The sequence below is a fragment of the Aotus nancymaae genome, unplaced genomic scaffold (assembly GCF_030222135.1).
Source record: "Aotus nancymaae isolate 86718 unplaced genomic scaffold, 86718_ANA_hifiasm-v0.15.2.pri h1tg000007l, whole genome shotgun sequence".
NCBI lineage: Eukaryota > Metazoa > Chordata > Mammalia > Primates > Aotidae > Aotus > Aotus nancymaae.
The window spans coordinates 30534083-30552729 of record NW_026988418.1 but is presented as its reverse complement, the minus strand read 5'-3'; the positions used below and the strand labels follow the sequence as shown (position 1 = coordinate 30552729).

General features: G+C 42.2%; 1 protein-coding gene across 3 annotated transcripts in view; it reads right to left on the bottom strand.

Moving 5' to 3' along the window:
* Positions 1 to 18647, bottom strand: part of IL12RB2 (interleukin 12 receptor subunit beta 2) — an 81015-nt gene that overhangs the window by 42777 nt on the left and 19591 nt on the right. For all 3 annotated transcript variants that reach the window (XM_012442476.2, XM_064372480.1, XM_064372481.1), the window contains exon 8: positions 7031 to 7250. In XM_012442476.2, coding sequence (XP_012297899.2) covers positions 7031 to 7250 — 220 coding nt within the window. The remainder of the gene's footprint in view (positions 1 to 7030; positions 7251 to 18647) is intronic.

Genomic DNA, 18647 nt, shown 5'->3' with positions numbered 1-18647 from the left:
AGGCTCACTGCAACCTCCACTTCCTAGGTTCAAACAATTCTCGTGCCTCAGCCTCCCGAGTAGCTGGGATTATAGGCGTGCACCATTACAGCTATTTTTTTTTTTTTTAGTATAGACAGGGTTTTGCCATGTTGGCCAGGTTGGTCTCAAACTCCTGGCCTCAAGTGATCTGCCTATCTCAGCCTCCAAAGTGCTAGAATTACAGGCATGAGTCACCACACTTGGGCTAAAACATGCATATTTAAGAGTGAATAAGCAATCTGTTTAATTTCACATAAAAAACCCCTAAACACTCCATCTGACTCTGTTTGGGTTTTCTTCATAACTACCTGTTTCTGATTCATGTTTTGGTTTTCTCTCTTATCTTTCTAAGGACATTTTTAATATTTATTCGAATCTTTTGTACTATCTGTTGGATTAGTTCTGTTTCCTATGATACTGGTTTGTTGCCTGTCATTCCTAGGGCTTATGGTCTTCACATTTGTCCTGATATTTTCTTTTGGGATCCTGTTTTATTTTCTTTGATTGGTCAACAACCTTGGCTTCTCTTTTTCTATGGGGAGGGGAGTCTAAGTTCAGCTGTAGCTCATGGTTCTCCATGTATGTTTAGGGTAGGGAGGAGGGGCTTTTCAGCTGGAAAGCTCCAGTCAGAGATCCTGCAGTGATACAACCTGAGCTCTTCCTGTCCCCAGGCACCCCTTAGGCATACACGTACCTCCAGAATCAAACTAGTACCTCTATGGTAGGGACTGCTTTTCATGAGGGAATTGGGCTACTATTCTTGTTTGAAACCAGGCCCATGGGATTGGTAGCAGGAAGGAGTGCTGAAGGGCCAGCCAGCTCACAGGCACTCTGCTGCTGGCTCTCCTCCCCAGTGAGCTTCCAGGGATTCCTTGACAGTGCCCTGCTCTCCAGAATTTCCTACCCCATCAGGGAGATACCTGGGCAGTGATCACAACAGGACAAGGGAAAGAATAAAAAACAAGCAGAAAGCTCCCTTGGTCCTCCCGGCTTTGTCACTATTCCCCACCGTGGGGAGCTCAGCCATCTACCTCTCAGCAGCATCTTCAGGGCCAGGTTTGGTGGTGGAGGCTGTAGACTCTGTCCTGACCATCTTGTCAGGAACTGGAATTCCCAGCAATGGTTCCTTGTCTTCACTTGCCTTGGTATTTGATGTCCTGGTTATGCTATGGGCTGTTTTTTGTTGTTTTTGAGAATAAAATTTACTCATTCGGCAAGTATTTATTGAACACTATGGTTTGCAAGATCCTTTGCCAAGTATTGAAGTAAAATAGCCAAAGAGCCTTTCTAACCACTGCTTTCTCTGGAATTAGCTAAGCAAATCAACTTGGCATTGCCAAGGGTTTGTCGGTCTCTGAGTCACCACACTTGCCAGGAACCAGCCTAGAATTTCCTCTTTCATGATGTTTGCTGGAGCATGTTCTCTCCTTCAAAAGTCTGCTAACAACTCACCTTCTTCCTGTCACCTTTCAAAATTATTCCTTCAGCCTCAATCATTCCATTTCCCATCTTCATTTTCACTGAGAGCTTCTGTATGAAGTTATAAAGTTCATAAGGCGTTTGGAAAAAGTCCTCACCCAAGGCTGGTCTGGTTTTCCGTGTAGCTCTGCCACTATTGGATGTATGATCATGGCTCAGTTACTTCACCTTCTAGGGCCCCGGTCTCTGCCATCTCTATGAGCCTGTATTTATGACTGTATTGGCTTCTGACTCTTCCTGTAGTTTCAAGAGCTCTTGAGTAGAAGAGCTGGGTCTTTGAAATATTTAATACATTTTACTTGTTGATTGGTAGGTTTAGCAAACATTCCTTTTTTTTTTTCCTTTTTTTCTTTCTTTCTTCTTTTTTTTGTTTTTTGAGACAAGGTCTCTCACTCGGTTGCCCAGGCTGGAGTGCAGTATGATCTTGGCTCACTGCAACCTTCGCCTCCCGGGTTCAAGAGATTCTCCTGCCTCAGCCTCTTGTGTAGCTGAGACTACAGGCACACACTACCATGCCTGCCTAATTTTTGTATTTTTTGATAGAGACAGGGTTTCACTGTGCTGGCTAGGCTGGTTTTGATCTCATGGACTCAAGTGATCTGCCCACTCAGCCTCCCAAAGTGCTGGGATTACAAGCATGAACCACCGTGCTCGGCTCCAGCATTTTTTTTTTTTTTTTTTTTGAGATAATGTCTTGCTCTGAAGTACAGTGGCATGATCGTGGCTCACTACAGCCTCTAACTCCTGGGCTCAAGCAATCCTCCTGCCTCAGCCTCCCAAGTAGCTGAGAAAACAGTCATATGCCACCATGCCTGGCTAGCATGTAATTTTTATGATAAGCTAACAAAATCACTCTTGTGCCTCTTGATATACAATGTTGTGACAGGTCCTTTTTACAATACATTTGTCTCTGGCCTCTCAAAGTTAACATAAATCAGCCTAAATAATGTTGACGCATTATTTTATCCTCTTCTTAAAGGAAAGATGCATATGTAAATGGTGTGAATGCATACTGAAAGAGGAGAAGGCACAAAGTCGTGTTCTTCTACCTCTACAGACCGTTCAGAGCATGTGTGAGGCAAAGTCCTCAAAGACAGGACCATGCAGTTTGCCAGTTTGTTCTCCAGGTCCTTCTGGGACACACAACTACTTGTATTGAATGGCTCAGGTGTGATCTTAGGAGAGGCAAGAGACCCTTGAGATTCCAGCACTTCTAAGACCCTCTTCCTATAGCTTGGCTCTAAAGAATTGCCTCATGTCCCTCCTTCCCTTCCCACATGATCTGTGCATCAACCCCATTCTTACCATTCAATGGTCCTCTGTCCACTCTCAGCGGATGAACTGTTCCTCTTGCTTCTCTGGGTCACTGGCTCCTCATCATCTCCCATCTCCCCAGGGACTTTATTATTCCCCTCCTCTCCTTTGTCTTCAACTTCTTCCTCATCCCTAGTTCTTTTTTTCAAGTCCTGTACCTGCTCAACTCTCACTTTAAAACAAATCCTCGTGCCTGCACACCTGCTCTCCTTCACCTGGCTAACACCACTTTCTCTCTCCATACTTGGTAAGCATGCCGCCACCCCTCCTGGCCTCCTCTCCAAGTGCATGTTTTGGCTTTTCTCTGTTCTTAGAGCCCCCATGCATACCTCTAACCTCATGCTTATTCTACTGTACTGCACTTGTTTATATGTCTGACCCTCCCCCTTGACTAAATATAAGTTGAGGACCTCGACTATATCTTTTACCTACAGGCGGATTCCAATTGTCTTATATAGTAGATGCTCAAAAATGACTGTTCAATGAATAAAGTAGAAGTGAACTCTAATATGATGAATGTGGCATTTGAGAAGTTGTTACCAAATCTAACTGAGGAACCTGGAATGGGACCACAGCATTCATGAGGCTTAAAACCTCAAGATCCATCTACAGTGAGGTTTGAAGAAATAAGTCATTCTGATATATTTCATTTTAAAAACAGCAGAATAGAACCACAGAATTCACTTTAAAAGTTACATATGCAGTACTTAGCCACTGAAGAACAAATTTTTAAATATAAAACACAAAAGGGAAGAAAAATAACTTGTAATTCCAGATGTAGAGATGATCTCTGTTAACATTTCCATCTATATTCATATAGACTTTTTTTTTAACCCTTCAAAAAATATGTGCTCATGTAAATGTTTATGTATGTATTTACTTTTGAGATAGAGCCTCACTTTGTCACCGAGGCTGGAGTGCAGGGCACTATCACAGCTCACTGCGATCTCAACCTCCCGGCCTCAAGAAATCCTTCCACCTCATCCTTCCAAGCAGCTGGGACCACAGGTGTGAGCCACCACACCTGACTAATCTTCTTCTTCCTTTTTTTTTTTCAGTTAATTTTTTTTTTTTTTTGAGATGGAATTTCCCTCTTGTTGCCCAGGCTGGAGTGCAGTGGCGCAATCTCAGCTCACCACAACCTCCGCCTCCTGGGTTCAAGTGAGTCTCCTGCCTCAGCCTCCAGAGTAGCTGGGATTACAGGCATGTGTCACTATGACTGGCTAATTTTGTATTTTTAGTAGAGAAGGGGTTTCTCCCACGTTGGTTAGGCTGGTCTCAAACTCCCAACCTCAGGTGATCTGCCTGCCTCAGCCTCCCAAAGTGCTGGGATTACAGGCATGAGCCACTGCGCCTAGCCCTAATCTTTTTATTTTTTTGTATCTTTTTCCATATGTTGGCCAGGCTGGTCTCAAAATTCTGGGCTCAAGCAATCCTCTCACCTTGGCATCCCAAAGTGCTGGGATTAGAGCTGTGAGCCACTGCACTGGGTGTAAATATATATTTAAAATGGCATCATCTCATATACACTTTTAGTATCTTACATTTTCACTTGTAATGTATATCTGTCCATGTGAATAAAAACATAGCTACAACATCCCTTTGTTGTTGGTATGAAATTAAGGCAGGTGAGGGTCATGATGAGTTTAATCAGTCCATTCTTTACTATTATATACTTAGGTTGTTTATGATGTTTCACTATTTCAAACAATTTTTCAACAAATATCTTTGTACTTATATTTTTAAGCACTTATCCTATGATATGCTGAGTATACATTTCCAAGGCTAAAATTTCCTTGATACAAGTTGGCCAGGTGTGGTGGCTCATGCCTGTAATCCCAACACTTTAGGAGGCTGAGGTGGGTGGATCACCTGAGGTCAGGAGTTCGAGAACAGCCTGATCAATATGGTGAAACCCCGTCTCTACAAAAAATACAAAAATTAACCTGGCGTGGTGGCAGGCGCCCTTGTAATCCCACCTACTCGGGAGGCTGAGACAGGAGAATTGCTTGAACCCGGGAGGCAGAAGGTTGCAGTTAGCCGAGATAGTGCCACTGCACTCCAACCTGGGTGACAGAGCGAGACTCCATCTCAAAAAAGAAAAAAAAAGTGAAAGATACAAGTTTAGATTTAAAGTTTGTTATATATTGCCAAGTTGCTCTCCAGTAAGTTGTATCAATTTACACACTCACTAGCAGTGTACAAGAGTATCATTTTCCCACACCCTCACCCACATAGGGTGTGCTCATTCTACCTACTCCTTCTCATCTGATTTGGTTTCTCAGGTTTTCTCAAAATTTGTATCTCATTGATTGCTGGTAAACATATTTTCATATCTTTATTGCTCCTTTTATACTTCTTTTTGAGTTGCCTGTTCATATTCCCTAGTCTCATATATTTGAAAAAGTTATGCAGATATATACATAAATATATAGATAGATAGAAATCAACCCTCCCTCTGCTAAAAATGTGACATACAGTTTTTTTACATTGCTATTTGTATTTTAAACTTTATTTACGGTGTCTTTTAAAAAATCTTTTTTACTATGCATGAAGTTGAAGTGTTTTTCTCTTTAGTTAATACTTTTTTTTCCTTCAAGGTTCCTGCTTTAGGTGTCTTCCCTACATGAGACAGAGATTACCAGTTGCCCACAAACACCTTCTCCTCATCATTTTTAGCAAGGAAACACTGCTGCCTTAGTATATTTTTGAGCCTCCTTTGCAGCTGGGTGTGATCAGGTTACCAGTAGGCTGATGAATGCAAGTGTTGTTGTGAGACCCGGGGTGAAGCTCCTTAAAAGTAAAGGCTGAGCCCTTCTTTTCCTTTTCTGCTGTCTAGAAGGAAATAGCTAGAGCCTTGGCAGCCATCTGGGACCATTTCCATCATGAGGATGAAAGCCAGACTTGGCAGAGGGAACAGAAAGAAGGAGCCTCCCGATGGCATCATGGCGCTGTCACACCAGCCCTATGCTGTGTACCTCTGGACTTCTCTTTTTTTGAGAGAATAAATAAGTTCCTATAGTCAGGCCTTTGGTAAGAACAGCCCTAATTCCAAGAGAAATTCCTAACTCATACATCAACCCAAGGTTATATGCATATAATATATATGCTGTTTACTTGTGTGTGTGTATATATATATATATATACACATTAATATTTACCTGTATTTTCTTCTAAGTATTTTACTACTTTATCTCTATGTGTACAGATATATGACTGAAAAGATATATAACCAAGATTTAACAGTGTATATTAAATAATAGTATTTTGGTAGAGACTTTTTCAAAATGAAGATTACTAAACCCACTGGTAGATAAATCATTATACTGAATTTTAAGGAAGGATAATTACAGAGTTTTACTCTATTAGGCATTTTTTGAAGTTAGGCCAATGAACTTGATATGGAATTCTTTCATAATACAGATCTTGAGAAATAGGATTAATATCAATTTCCTTGTCTAATCATGAGCTTTTATCCTGAGAAGTTAATTTTCAGAGAATATGACTATAAAAATGTGAGACTCTATATCTAGTTGGGTATTTTTTGATAAAGGTAATTGGATACATGTTTAAACTTGTGCAATAAAGGGCGATGGTTAAACAAAATTTTACTATAGTTTAGAGTCAGAATTTCAATATTTTTGGTTATATTTATTTATTTGTTTTTCATGAAGTGGGGGAGGGTCTCACTGTGAAGCCCAGACTGGCGTGGAACTCCTGGGCTTAAGCAACCCTCCCCCATCATGCTCCTGAGTAGCTGGGACTATAGGTACACACCACCGTGCCCAGCTTTGGTTTTAAAATAGGTTTTGAATGTAGGTGTAAAATGTTTTCTAAAACTTAACAACACATATTACTTCTGCTTCTATAAAAGCTGGTCAGGTATTGTGTTCCATTTAATGTAACTAGTACTTCCTTAACTACAATGTATTAAATACCTGCTATGTATTAATATTTAGTTTCAAAATGACCTACGAGACAGGTAATATAATTCCTATTTTAGAGAAGAGGCACTGAAGCTCAGAGGTGTTCACTCACTTGTCCAAGGCTACTCATAGGCTGATTGGGAAAAAAAAAAAAAGCCTCTGAAAGCTGTTGACTCCAAAGCCTGAACTCCTAGCTACTCATTTTTGGCCCTGGGTTGGGCCTGTAGGACTTAAGAGATGAGTAAGACACAGTTTTCCACAGGCAATGTCAAAGAGAAATTAGAACTTACCTGCCCCACATAGGTTTGTTATGTTAATACGAGTGGGCAGAGAACTGCCTTTTGAATTTGCTGCAGACACAGCCACAGTCCAACTTCCAGTTCTAGGAATGACTGTGGACCAGGAGGTGTGTCCTGTGATGTTCTGTGTTACGGCTTTCCCTCCTGTCAGCTCCTGCAAGGTCACCTCATAGTGGAGAATTTTTCCTCTTGCCTCTGAGATGCTCAGATTCTGTAACAAGACACATTTATTCACTGTCTACTCCCAGACAAGATCACTGATACTCACTCTGTGCCTGGACCTCATGGGTCCAGATGTAGCAGGCAGCTACACTGAGTGGCCTTTTTATTCATATCATCTCAAGTGCCCCGCTATACACGTTTAGGCAACACCCACCCTTCACTACCTGCCATTTAGGAAATAAAAAATCAGTTAATGTTTTTTAAAAGATAATTCTTAAGAACACATTGATTTTCCTTCTTTGCTTTAAAATGAAACTTACTAATAGTAGACAACTTGGTCACCTCCAATAGAACCAGTGTAGAATCTGAACTCAGAAGATCTGGATTTGAGTTCCAGCTCTACTGATAACACAGCCCAAGGGCAAGGCACTCAGCCCCCGAGTCTCCTTTTCTAAATTTGTAGATCACACACGCACAAATAACCTTTCCTATAGAAAGTGCACTGCTGTTCAAGACATCAAACAGAAGATTTTCAAGAGCTAAACTAGTAAAATCTTCACTTACTGAATTGAATTAGCCATCTGTACTGGGAAACTGAGACACTGTTCATAAACGTGTGACTAACAACTTTTGGAACTGCAAAAATTTCAATTGAGATCATTTGGGAGCAATCCCAGAAAGTAAGCAGAGAACTAATTATTTGTACTATAACCCTGTTTTGACAAGGACCATGGGAAACAGAAGCATAGAATACGAAGAGTTGCCAAGTCTAGCACTGGTAGTTCCCATCCATGCCTAGTGCAAGGAGAGGAAGGCTTGCTCACCAGACTTAAGCACTACAGTTTTCTTGGCAAGGCTGTCCCTTCCATGAGTGGGGGCCTCCAGCTGCCTTTGCTGAAAGACACCCTGTAGTCAGCAAATGCCCCTTTCTTGGGTCCCTTGTTCACCATGCACTCTTCTAATAATTTGGTTTCCTATGTCGTTTATCTGTCAGGAAAGGCTGGGCTAACATGAACATCTGGTTCACTTATAATTTGTATTTTTCACTTTAAGTGAATAAATTGGCCTTCTGATTATAATTTGGCTTCTGAAACAATTAGCATACTGGGAGAGAAGGTTCCGATCTGCTGACTCAAGCTTTCTGGTTGACCCCACAGCTGCATTTTTTGCTGAAATTAATCCATGAGCATCTAATTTTTTATATTTCCATTTCTGGAAGCTTGGTTAATGCAGGTCCATTCTGGTGACTCTTCTGGATCCAAAAGGCCCAAACTAGATCTTAAACCATGGTCAGTGCCCCAGGAGGATGCCACATTGCTGTGGGCCTTTGTGTGGGCATTCTGCCCTTCTGTAAAGTCAGCTTTTCAAACGTCTGTCACAGCTGATCTCATAGACCTGTTATATGGATTAGAATAAGCAAGTGCTTTTTAGAGTAGGATGTTCTAAGCTATTATTATTAAATATGCCCTTTGTCAGAGGAGAAAAACAATACATTAAAGCAGATTCTGGTGAAGGAAGGCCATCCCCTCAGCTATCTCTCACTCCATCCTTCCCTATCTGTCTCTTCTGCAAGTCCAGAGATAGGACTGTTACTCCACTCACCCCTCAAGTTTTCCAGCTCTAAAGTACTTCTCAAGAGTTAACTGAGCTCACAAAAGTCTTCTTTCTGGCCAGGGGCCCAAGAGGCTTCAGTCCCGCTCTAACATTGCAAAGCAGTCTTTATCAACCTCGCTCTCACTGTCCTTCATAGACCTCCTAGAAATGTCATTTAATACAATAGTAAAGTGCTGAAGGAAGGGGTGAAATGTTATCTTGAATCCAATGACTGTGCATAGTGACTGCTGTGAAAATCTAGCGATCACAGCAAGCTAGTAAATAGGGGTGTGGTTCTGAAGGATCAGATTTCCACAGGGCATGGACCCAGACGCTTACATTTTCCCTTTTGCATCTCATATTTTAGAGTTGAAAATCTCAGTGAAAAGGTGGGAGTGGGATGGAAGTAGTTGGAGAAGTAAACATAGTATCCCATGGGTTAGGCTGGTATAAGATGTCAAACTGAAATTCTGGACCGAGGATTATCCTTTCTTAGGTAATTGGTCTCCTTAACCAAATTGAAAAACAAGCCTAACTGGTCCAACAGGGTCCATGGGACAAAAACTTCAAGGAGCCAGTAGGAAAACAGATATTTAGCCGCTTAGTCTCCTGAGGCAACTGAAAACAGTATAATCAGTTCAGGGTTTTTTTTTTTTTTTTTTTTTTTAAGGCAACATAAAGTTTGCAAATGGTGTATGTAGTCCATTACTGCTGGAATATGCCTTTCCCTGATGGAAGGGAATATCATCACGGAACCACCAAACTGGAAGTGAGTCTACAGATTAACAATTAATTCAATGATTCATTTTCTAAGTGGGAAAACGGGCTCAGGGACATGAAGTGACTTGCTCAAGGCCATGGACAGATGAAGAAGGTAGGCACAGAATCCAGAGTTCTCGACTTCTAGGCCTGTGTTCCCTCTGTTATGACGTGCTGCTCCCTATATAGATAAGCCTGAGGCAGTGAACTGGTAGGTGTGGGCAGCTGCGTTTGATAGTTGAAATTCCCAGCCACTCTTCCAGCCAAAAATTGCAAAGCAACTTCTCTGCTTGTGAGGTTTGATACATTCTGACATGCAGCACCAATAGCCAACATGAGTTCATCAGTTTGGGGAGGGTGGAGACTGAGAATCCCTTTTTTTCTAGAGCTAGCAGGTTCTGACTCACAGGAGACAAGCGGTGAGCTCAGAAGAACTGCAGATGGGAGGAGCCTGCCCACTCTTCCCAGACCAACTTATTTGTATGCTGGTGCTGTTGGTTTGGGTGAATGATAAAGGAGAGACCAACATTTATTGGGCCATACCGTGAGCCAGGAGCTTTATGTTTAATGTCCCATTTAGCCCTTATAACTCTCCATTCTGATGAGGATGTTGAAGCTTGGGGAAGTTAAGGAACTGTTTCAAATAGTCCCCACAGAAAAGTCCTGTGAGATTTTAGAGTGCCCTCTGGTGGATGTGAGAGAGGTGTGCGCTACCCAGAACGTGTCTGGTATCCCTGGGAGTGTCTCCAAGACAAGACCTGCAACGTCTTGTACCTTCTCTGGCAGTGCCAAGAATAGGTGTCAGGCCAGTGTTCCTACTGTCATTGTCACCTTCTCCCATTGGTAAAAGTATGCTATAAAGGAACCACTGTCCCATTGCCTCTCTCCTTCAGTTTTCTTTCTGCTCTGTCCTGTGGAAAGATTTAAACTTCTTATGGAAAGCTTTTCGGACTTGGCTTTGTCTGAGAACTGTAGAGTAAACAGCTCTCTCAGTAAACCTACTGTAAGAGTTCTGCTGCCTGAAAAAGCTTTCAGCATTAAAAAACATGGTAAATCTGATCCATGACAGGACAAAATCCGGCACATTTCAGAATGCAATGAATCTGCTTTTATTTTTAATTAAAGATCTATTGGAGGAGGGGTGTCTCCATGAATTGATAAATTGTTTCTTCTTAAGATTTTTAAAAAAGTACTGAATTTGTCATAAAGCAATGTTCGACTTCTGAACTTCCCCTGATGCAAATAATCAAGAAAAAAACTGTCAGCGCTTAGCCTATATCAAAGAGGGCCTATAATTTAGACCTCAGAAAGCTGGGGGAATCTGAACACTATTAACCACAGCTTCTCTTTCTTTTGATTTTGGCTTTGGAATACTGCTGACTTTGATTTTTTCTTATTAGAACAGATCTTTTGCTTTCTTGCGCTACCACATGGCAGCTGTATGACCTTGGGCAAATTATTTTCCCTCTTTGAGCCTCAGTGCCATTATTTATAAAATGTAGGCTTATTGGAGCCTTCAATGAGTTAAGGGCGGTAAACTGCTTTAAAGAGTGCTTGGGACATGTTAAGACTCTTGGCGACTTCCCTTCTCTCAGTTACTCTAAAGTAATATAGAAATCATCATGACTGGCACTTTTGCTAATATACTTACATGACTCTTCTACTAGTCTATGAAGAGCTAGGTTACCTTGACTCTTGGCTTACTCTCCAGTTCTATATGTAAGTCTCACCAATGCCATTCAGTTGGTTACAAAATGCATGCAATGTGAGTTTTTTTGTGGGCATCTTGATTTTAGAACTCATGACTGCCTTCTGCAACTCCAGTCCAAAATGAAGAACTGATTCAAAAGACAACCCTCAGCCGTGCACAGTGGCTCATGCCTGTAATCCCCGCACTTTGGGAGACCACGGTGGGCGAATCACTTGAAGTAAGGAGTTTGAGACCAGCCTGGCCAACATGGTGAAACCCCCTTTCTACTAAAAATACAAAAATTAGCTGGGCATGATGGTGTATGCCTGTAATCACAGCTACTCAGGAGGCTGAGGTGGAAGAATTGCTTGAACCCAGGAGGCAGAGGTTGCAGTGAGCTAAGATGGCACCACTGCACTCCAACCTGAGTGACAGAGTAAGACCCTGTCTCAAAAAAAAAAAGAAAAAAAAAAGACAACTCTCACCTGGACATTTTAAAAAACACTTCATTGAAATTGTCTATCTCAGGATCTATTTTCCCACTAGCACCCTGAATGTCATGCACAACGTTTGCCTCATAACAATAACTTGTCACATACTTTTCACAATGATCTCATTAATCTTCACAACAACTTCACGTGATCTGCACTTTACTCATGAGTAAAATAAGGAACAGAGAGTGTAAGTACTTTGCCCAAGAACACCCGGCCAATAAGTAGTGAAGCTGGAACTTGAACCCAGGTGGCACAGCTCTACCAAGAGGTGAGCTCTTAACTGCTGCAGCATGCTAGCACTTCCTAGATACTCCCCAGTGTTCTGCTATACTGAACTGATTTAACTGATAGTCAGACCTCTCCATGGTGACCCTGACATAATGATTTCTATTTTGTTTGGCAGCTGGAAAAACAAAAAAATAAGTGAAACTGTCATGAAAGCAAAACTTTAAAATGCCCTTCCCATCTCTGCTTTCTATCTTCTGTTGATTCTTGGCTACCTACTCTCTTCTCTTATTTTTCGCACTGGCCACATTCTGCTATCCAACCCAAATTCCCTACTTTCAGCTGGCATAACGTGTGACTAGTAAGCAAGGAAAAGCAGCCCTTTCTTTCCAAAAATATTTTTTGGCAAAGCTGTGCCAGCCTGTGATGGGCCAGGATTGGGAAAGGGGAGATAGAGTGTTGAATATTACAACAAAACAATCTAAATTGTACCATCTGCTGCTTTTGTATTTAAATATTGATTCTGAGATTGGATAGCTCCTACAATTATATAAATGCCCCAAGCTCCTGGCAGCTACTCCTCACTACGGATTTACAATAGACCTTTGTCCTACATCAATATAAAACAGGTCCCAAATAATACTTTCCACTTTTAACAAGTTTTTTCATATGAGGAGGCCAGAGAATTTATCACTTCGGTGCAATGTGATATAGGCTGGAATATTCTTTATATCAAAGAGAAACGCAAGGAGAAAGAGACAAACCAAATGTACTGAATCAGCTGTTCCTTTCACAACAGTCGCTCTGAGGCTGTGCCGTAAATTGGTAGACGGGGCTTTCTATCACCTCTTTCTTTCTGTCTTCTGTGGTTTGAGGGTAACTGTTTGTCAAAATGAATTACCTCATATCACAAATAAAAAACATCAAATCTTTTCCTCACTTTTGTTACCAAGAGTTTTCTTTCTTTTTTTTTTTTTTTGAAATGGAGTCTCACACTGTTATCCAAGCCAGAGTGCAGTGGCGTGATCTCTGCTCACTGCAACCTCCGCTTCCCAGGTTCAAGCAATTCTCCTGCCTCAGCCTCCCAAGTAGCTGGATTTACAGGTGTACACCACCACGCCCAGCTATTTTTTTTGTATTTTTAGTAGAGACAGGGTTTCACCAAGTTGGCCAGGCTGGTCTTGAACTCCTGCCCTCAGGTGATCCACCCACCTCAGCCTCCCAAAGTGCTGAGATTACAGGTGTGAGCCACTAGGCTTGGCCTGAGATTTCTTAACTCTCTCTGTATTGCTCTCAAAACACAGGCGCTGCACCGTTGAATGTGGGAGGGAGCCCCTAGCTGCAGGAAGCCATGGAGCTCTTGAAACACGGCTAGTCCAAACCAAGATGTGCTACTGTCTGGAGGCTGAACTCTTAACCAATGTGTCCTTATTGGCACTGAGTAGACACACCAGTTTTTGAAGACTTAGTAGGATAAAAAGGTTATAAAATATCTAAATAATTTTAAAAAATTGATTACATGGTGAAATGACAGTATTTTGGATCTACTGGGTCAGATAAAATGTATTATTAGATGGAGAGCCATGGCTCATGCCTGCAATCCCAGCACTTTGGGAGTCCAAGGCGGGTGGATCACTTGAAGCCAGGAGTTTGAGACCAGCCTGGCCAACATGGCAAAATCTTGTCTTTACTAAAAATACAAAAATTAGCCAGGCATGGTGGTGCATGCCTGTAATCCTAGTAACGTGGGAGGCTGAGGCCCCTGAATCACTAGAACTTAGGAGGCAGAGGTTGCAGTGAGCTGAGATCGCACTACTGCACTGCAGCCTGGGCAACAGAGAGAGACTCCATCTCAAAAAAGAATTTTTAAAATTAATTTCACCTGTTTCTTTTTATATTTTAAAATTTGGCTATATAAAAATTTTTAATCATGCATGTGGCTCACATTTGTGGCTTGCTTCTATTTCCATGGAACAGTGCTTCACTAAAGTAATCCTTTCCCTGACAAATCCATAGAGGGGGCCCTCTCTGATTGCTCACCACTTCCCCACTCCACTGGGCAAGCGCAACCATCATCCCTTCAGCTGAACCTGGAACTGCCCCCTAACACCCAAGTGTCCTCAGCATCCTGCTCCTACTCCCAACCTCTTGCTGGACTGCGAGCTCCAGGACACGAGGACTGGATTTTGTCTTGTTCACTTTCATATCCCAGCTACGCAGGAGCTTTCATATATTTGTTTGAATGAATGAATGAATGAGCTTAACATGAGTATTTCTCTTCCAGACTCATGACCTCAAACAAATATCAGAAAGTTTGTTATTTGCTATGATCAAGATAATGAGAGGACACTAAATAAATTATAGAAAAGTTAATGTGGCTTTTACCTGGTTCTCATTTCTTTTTCATATACATAGGAAAGGTGGTTTTCTTAGAAGATACATGCTGTTTTAATTAGAAAAGAAGTATATTGGAATCATGGACTGAGATGCTTAATTAAAGCAAAGGACACAATATAAAACAGTATAGGAGAGGAGAAAGGAAGTTTGAGGGAGAGGATTGCTAAAAGCCCTCTTTTGTAAAGGGGTCTAATCCTGGGGCTGTTTGATCAAGTAGCATTTTTTACTTTTATTGCATTTGTGGTTTTAACAACACCCAGGTGTCTTTGTTTCATTTCATAGATTAAGCTGTACTTTTTGGCTTCAACATTGAAAGTATTTGTCCTCTTAAAAATAGCTATGGGCCAGGTGTGGTGGCTCACGCCTGTAGTCCCAGCATTTTGGGAGGTTGAGGCGGTCAGATTGCTTAAACCCAGGAGTTCATGACCAGCCTGGGCAACATGGTGAAACCCTGTCTCTGTGACAAACAAAGATTAGCTGGGCATGGTGAGGCAGGCCTGTAGTCCTAGCCACTCAGGAGGCTGAGGTGGGAGGATCACTTGAGCACAGGAGGTGAAGGCTGCAGTGAGTTGAGATTGTGCCACTGCACTCCACCCTGAGAGACTTATCTCAAACAAACAAACAAAAAGCTATGATTTTAAAAAGTAGTACAAGATATTTTTGAGAAAATGGTACTTTCAGGAGAAACCACGGCATGGGAAAAGGAGTGACAAACCATAACAAAGCAAAGGTCTCCTTCAGCAACACCCTCACACACTGACACCTGCTCCATTCACACACACACACACACATACATACTTACACATTCACACCCTCCTCACATACACCCATACTCCCACACCTTCCACACACTCACACGCATCCTTACACTCACATCCATTCACACCCACACTCACCCCACTCCCACCCCACCCCCGGGGCTGCGCCCAGTGAGCACAGAGTTGTTCTCCTCTAATGTCAACATCCTACAAAAGTGAAAGGTCGTCTCACATTTCCCCATATGTAAAAGAAACGTGCTCTCACTTTGTTCACAGGCAAATGGGGTTTTACTTGGGGCTTCCTTTGATGCCAAGACATGAAATTCTCTTTCTTGCAGTGCTGGGTGTTTCTTACATTTGGTTTCCCAGAGTTGCTCAAAGAAAAAAAACCCACAAAACCCACCATACATGTCCTTGCTCCCTTTCCTCAGTGAGGTATGACTTGGGCCCTATCACAGAGCGATCTGGCTGCAAAGTTTTCCTGCTAGCCTGACACTTAGATGAGTCCCTTGTACCGGGGCAGTCCCTTGAATTCCCAAGCCTGCCTGAATTCCCAAGCCGGCATGAGGAATCCCTGTTAGAGGCTGGGATAAGAGCGGACTCAAATCACCTGAAATCCCCTCACTGGAAATCACCTCTTAACACCTGAGTTTCCGTGTTTTAAACTGTGGAGTGAGACTACATGCCAGTTAAATCCTTTGGCTCTAGAGGTCTATAACTCTGTGCTTCTGTGGTCCAAAGCACAACTGCTCAGTAATTCTGGTCAGTGTTTCCATCCCCCCATCTCCAGTTGAGTGGCCTGTTTGGGGCCATTGAAGAAGCCCAGGTTTGACAGAAAAGGACTGAATCCTGTGACAGTTTAGGATTGGATCCAACTTTCCTTGGGGAGCCTCTGAGACTAGAGAGTCACTGAAGGTTTTGAGGTTGGCTTGTGATAACCACCATCTGACATCAAGTTATAGAAGCTTCTAGCGCTTACCTTTTTGCTTTTTCCCTTCCTTTCCCCTTCCCCTCCCTTCCTTTCTTTCTTTCTTGATAGAGTCTTGCTTTGTTGCCCAGGCTGGAGTGCAGTGGTGCCATCTCAGCTCACTGCAACCTCTGACTCCCAAGTTCAAGGGATTCTCCTACCTTAGCCTCTCAAGTATCTGAGATTAGCTGGGCATCTCCATGCCCAGCTAATTTTTTTGGTATTTTGGTAGAGACGGGATTTCACCATGTTGGCCAGGACGGTCTCGAACTCCTGGCCTTAAGTGATCTGCCCACCTTGACCTCCCAGAGTACTGGGATTACAGGCATGAGCCACTGCACCTGGCACTTTTTGGTTTCTTATCATAAGCCAGTTTCAACCCCAGGCATTCTTCTTGGGCCCACAATCCTGGCTACACAGAAGGAAATATTTTCTAAACAATAAGAGATGTTCTACCATGGCATGGGCAGACTACAAAGTGAGATTCTCCCTGTCCCAGAATGTCCCCACTGAGACATCTGTCTGTCCTGGCAGGAGTAGGAGCCATGTTTATAATGAAAAGAAGGCTGAACTAGAAGAGCCTTGAAGTCCCTCCAAATTCCAAGACCTCATTTTAGAACTTAAGCTTTGTGAAGCTAGAAATAAAATCAGCGCAGCAGAGAAGAAATCGCATACTCACATTTACCAAGCATCACCCGTGACTAACAAATACTTATTTTGACTTCACTCTGATGCTGGTTTCAGAGAACCAAGATGACGTCCGCTATAAACTCGCTTTGTTACAGTGAGAAGCACGCAGGCACGGAGCTTTCACCGTTAGGATAAGCGTGCATCATGCAGCACTGCTGATTTTTACACTGGTGGCCCTTGTAATTTGCACATTTGTATCCTCTCATGTGCTGATCCCCACAATGGTCTCATCAGCTTTGCAGATACCAGTATCGTTACCCTCATTCTACTGAGAGAAACCCTTGAGTTGAGGGGCGTGGAATAGATTAGCACGTAACATATCTTTCCAGATCACTATTGAGGACACTTTTGGAGGAGACATCTTTACACGAGAGGAGGAATTTTGATTTTAACTAATCACTTGCTAATGAAAAGGAAATAACTGAGCTGGGTTTTTCTATAATATTCACAAATTATGGCTGTTCTAAATGTCCTATTTTGAGAATTGTCTTGCTATTAAAAGTAGATTTATTTTAAAATAAATTTTGAGCTGCAGTGTTAGTTTCAAAGTGGAGAGCTTGATCATGATTCACCAAGCTATTTATAGTAGTCTCCTCTTATAGCAGACATTTTATGTGTGTGTGAGAGAGACAGGGAGAAGAAAGAAGAAAAAATAACTCATTTTTTTTAGAACTGAAGAAGAGTGCAGTGATCAAAATCCATCATGCGAACCCCATCAGAGGACTTTACAATTGCTGTTCTTACTCTTCTGGTTTTGTGCTCATTCAGAGTCTTAATTCCAAAACTTACTTTCTATCCTTAACTGAAGAGGTATAGTGAAGAGGATGTGAGTTCTGAGAAATAAAGAGGAGGGCAGTCCACCTGGAAACCTCTTGTGAGCATTGCCAATCAGTAGCTCAATTCAAATCGCACAGCATTATCTTTCAACAAAGATGAGTCACGATGCAGCAGTTCTGGATAAGGTTTCAGTCTCAGGTCTGTGCTTAGTAGCTGGGTGACTTTGGGCAAGAACTTCCTTTCTCTAATACTCGTTTTTTTCATTCATTCATTTGTTTTCTCATTCACTGTTAAGTGGGCATACCGGTACTTACCTCAGGGGGTTTTTGTGAAGATTAAATAAAATGGCAATGCCAGCTTTCAGCGCTTTGTGAAACTCTCACATTCTATAATAATGTCAGGCTTCACTGTTTTCTGGAAGGTTGTTTAATTTACTACTGTTTTAATACCATTCCTGAGAAAGGGCTGCTTTCTACTACTGTTTATATTATTTTCTCTTTTTATTTTTTGAAACAGTCTCACTCTGTCACCCAGGCTCAAGGGCAGTGGCACCATCTTGGCTTACTGCAACCCCTGCCTTCTGGGTTCAAGTGATTCTCCTGCCTCAGCCTCCCCAGTAGGTGGGATTACAGGTACCCACCACCACGCCCAGCTGATTTTTGTATTTTTAGTAGAGATGGTGTTTCACCATGTTGGCCAGGCTGGTCTCTTAACTCCTGACCTCAAATGATCCACCTGCCTCAGCCTCCCGAAGTGTTGGGATTACAGGCGTGAGCCACTGCACCTGGCCTGTTTGTATTATTTTCTACCACTATTAGTATTCCTACAGTAGGGTAGCTTCCTTTCCTCTTTCTCCCTCTTCAGTGACTTAAAACTCTTATTAAATATCCCCATCCACAGCTTTCTCATCTTTTATTTCCCAAAGAGTGAATAAGTAAGATGACATGGTCACTGCTGCGTATATTTATGTAGGAGAGATGGGAGTGGGCAGAGAGGGGACAACAGCCAAAAGAGATGATGTAGCTGGGGTCAGAAGGTGGAAATGCTGAGGATGGAAAGAGACCTTGATCTTATAGCAAGTGGGATTGAAACGATG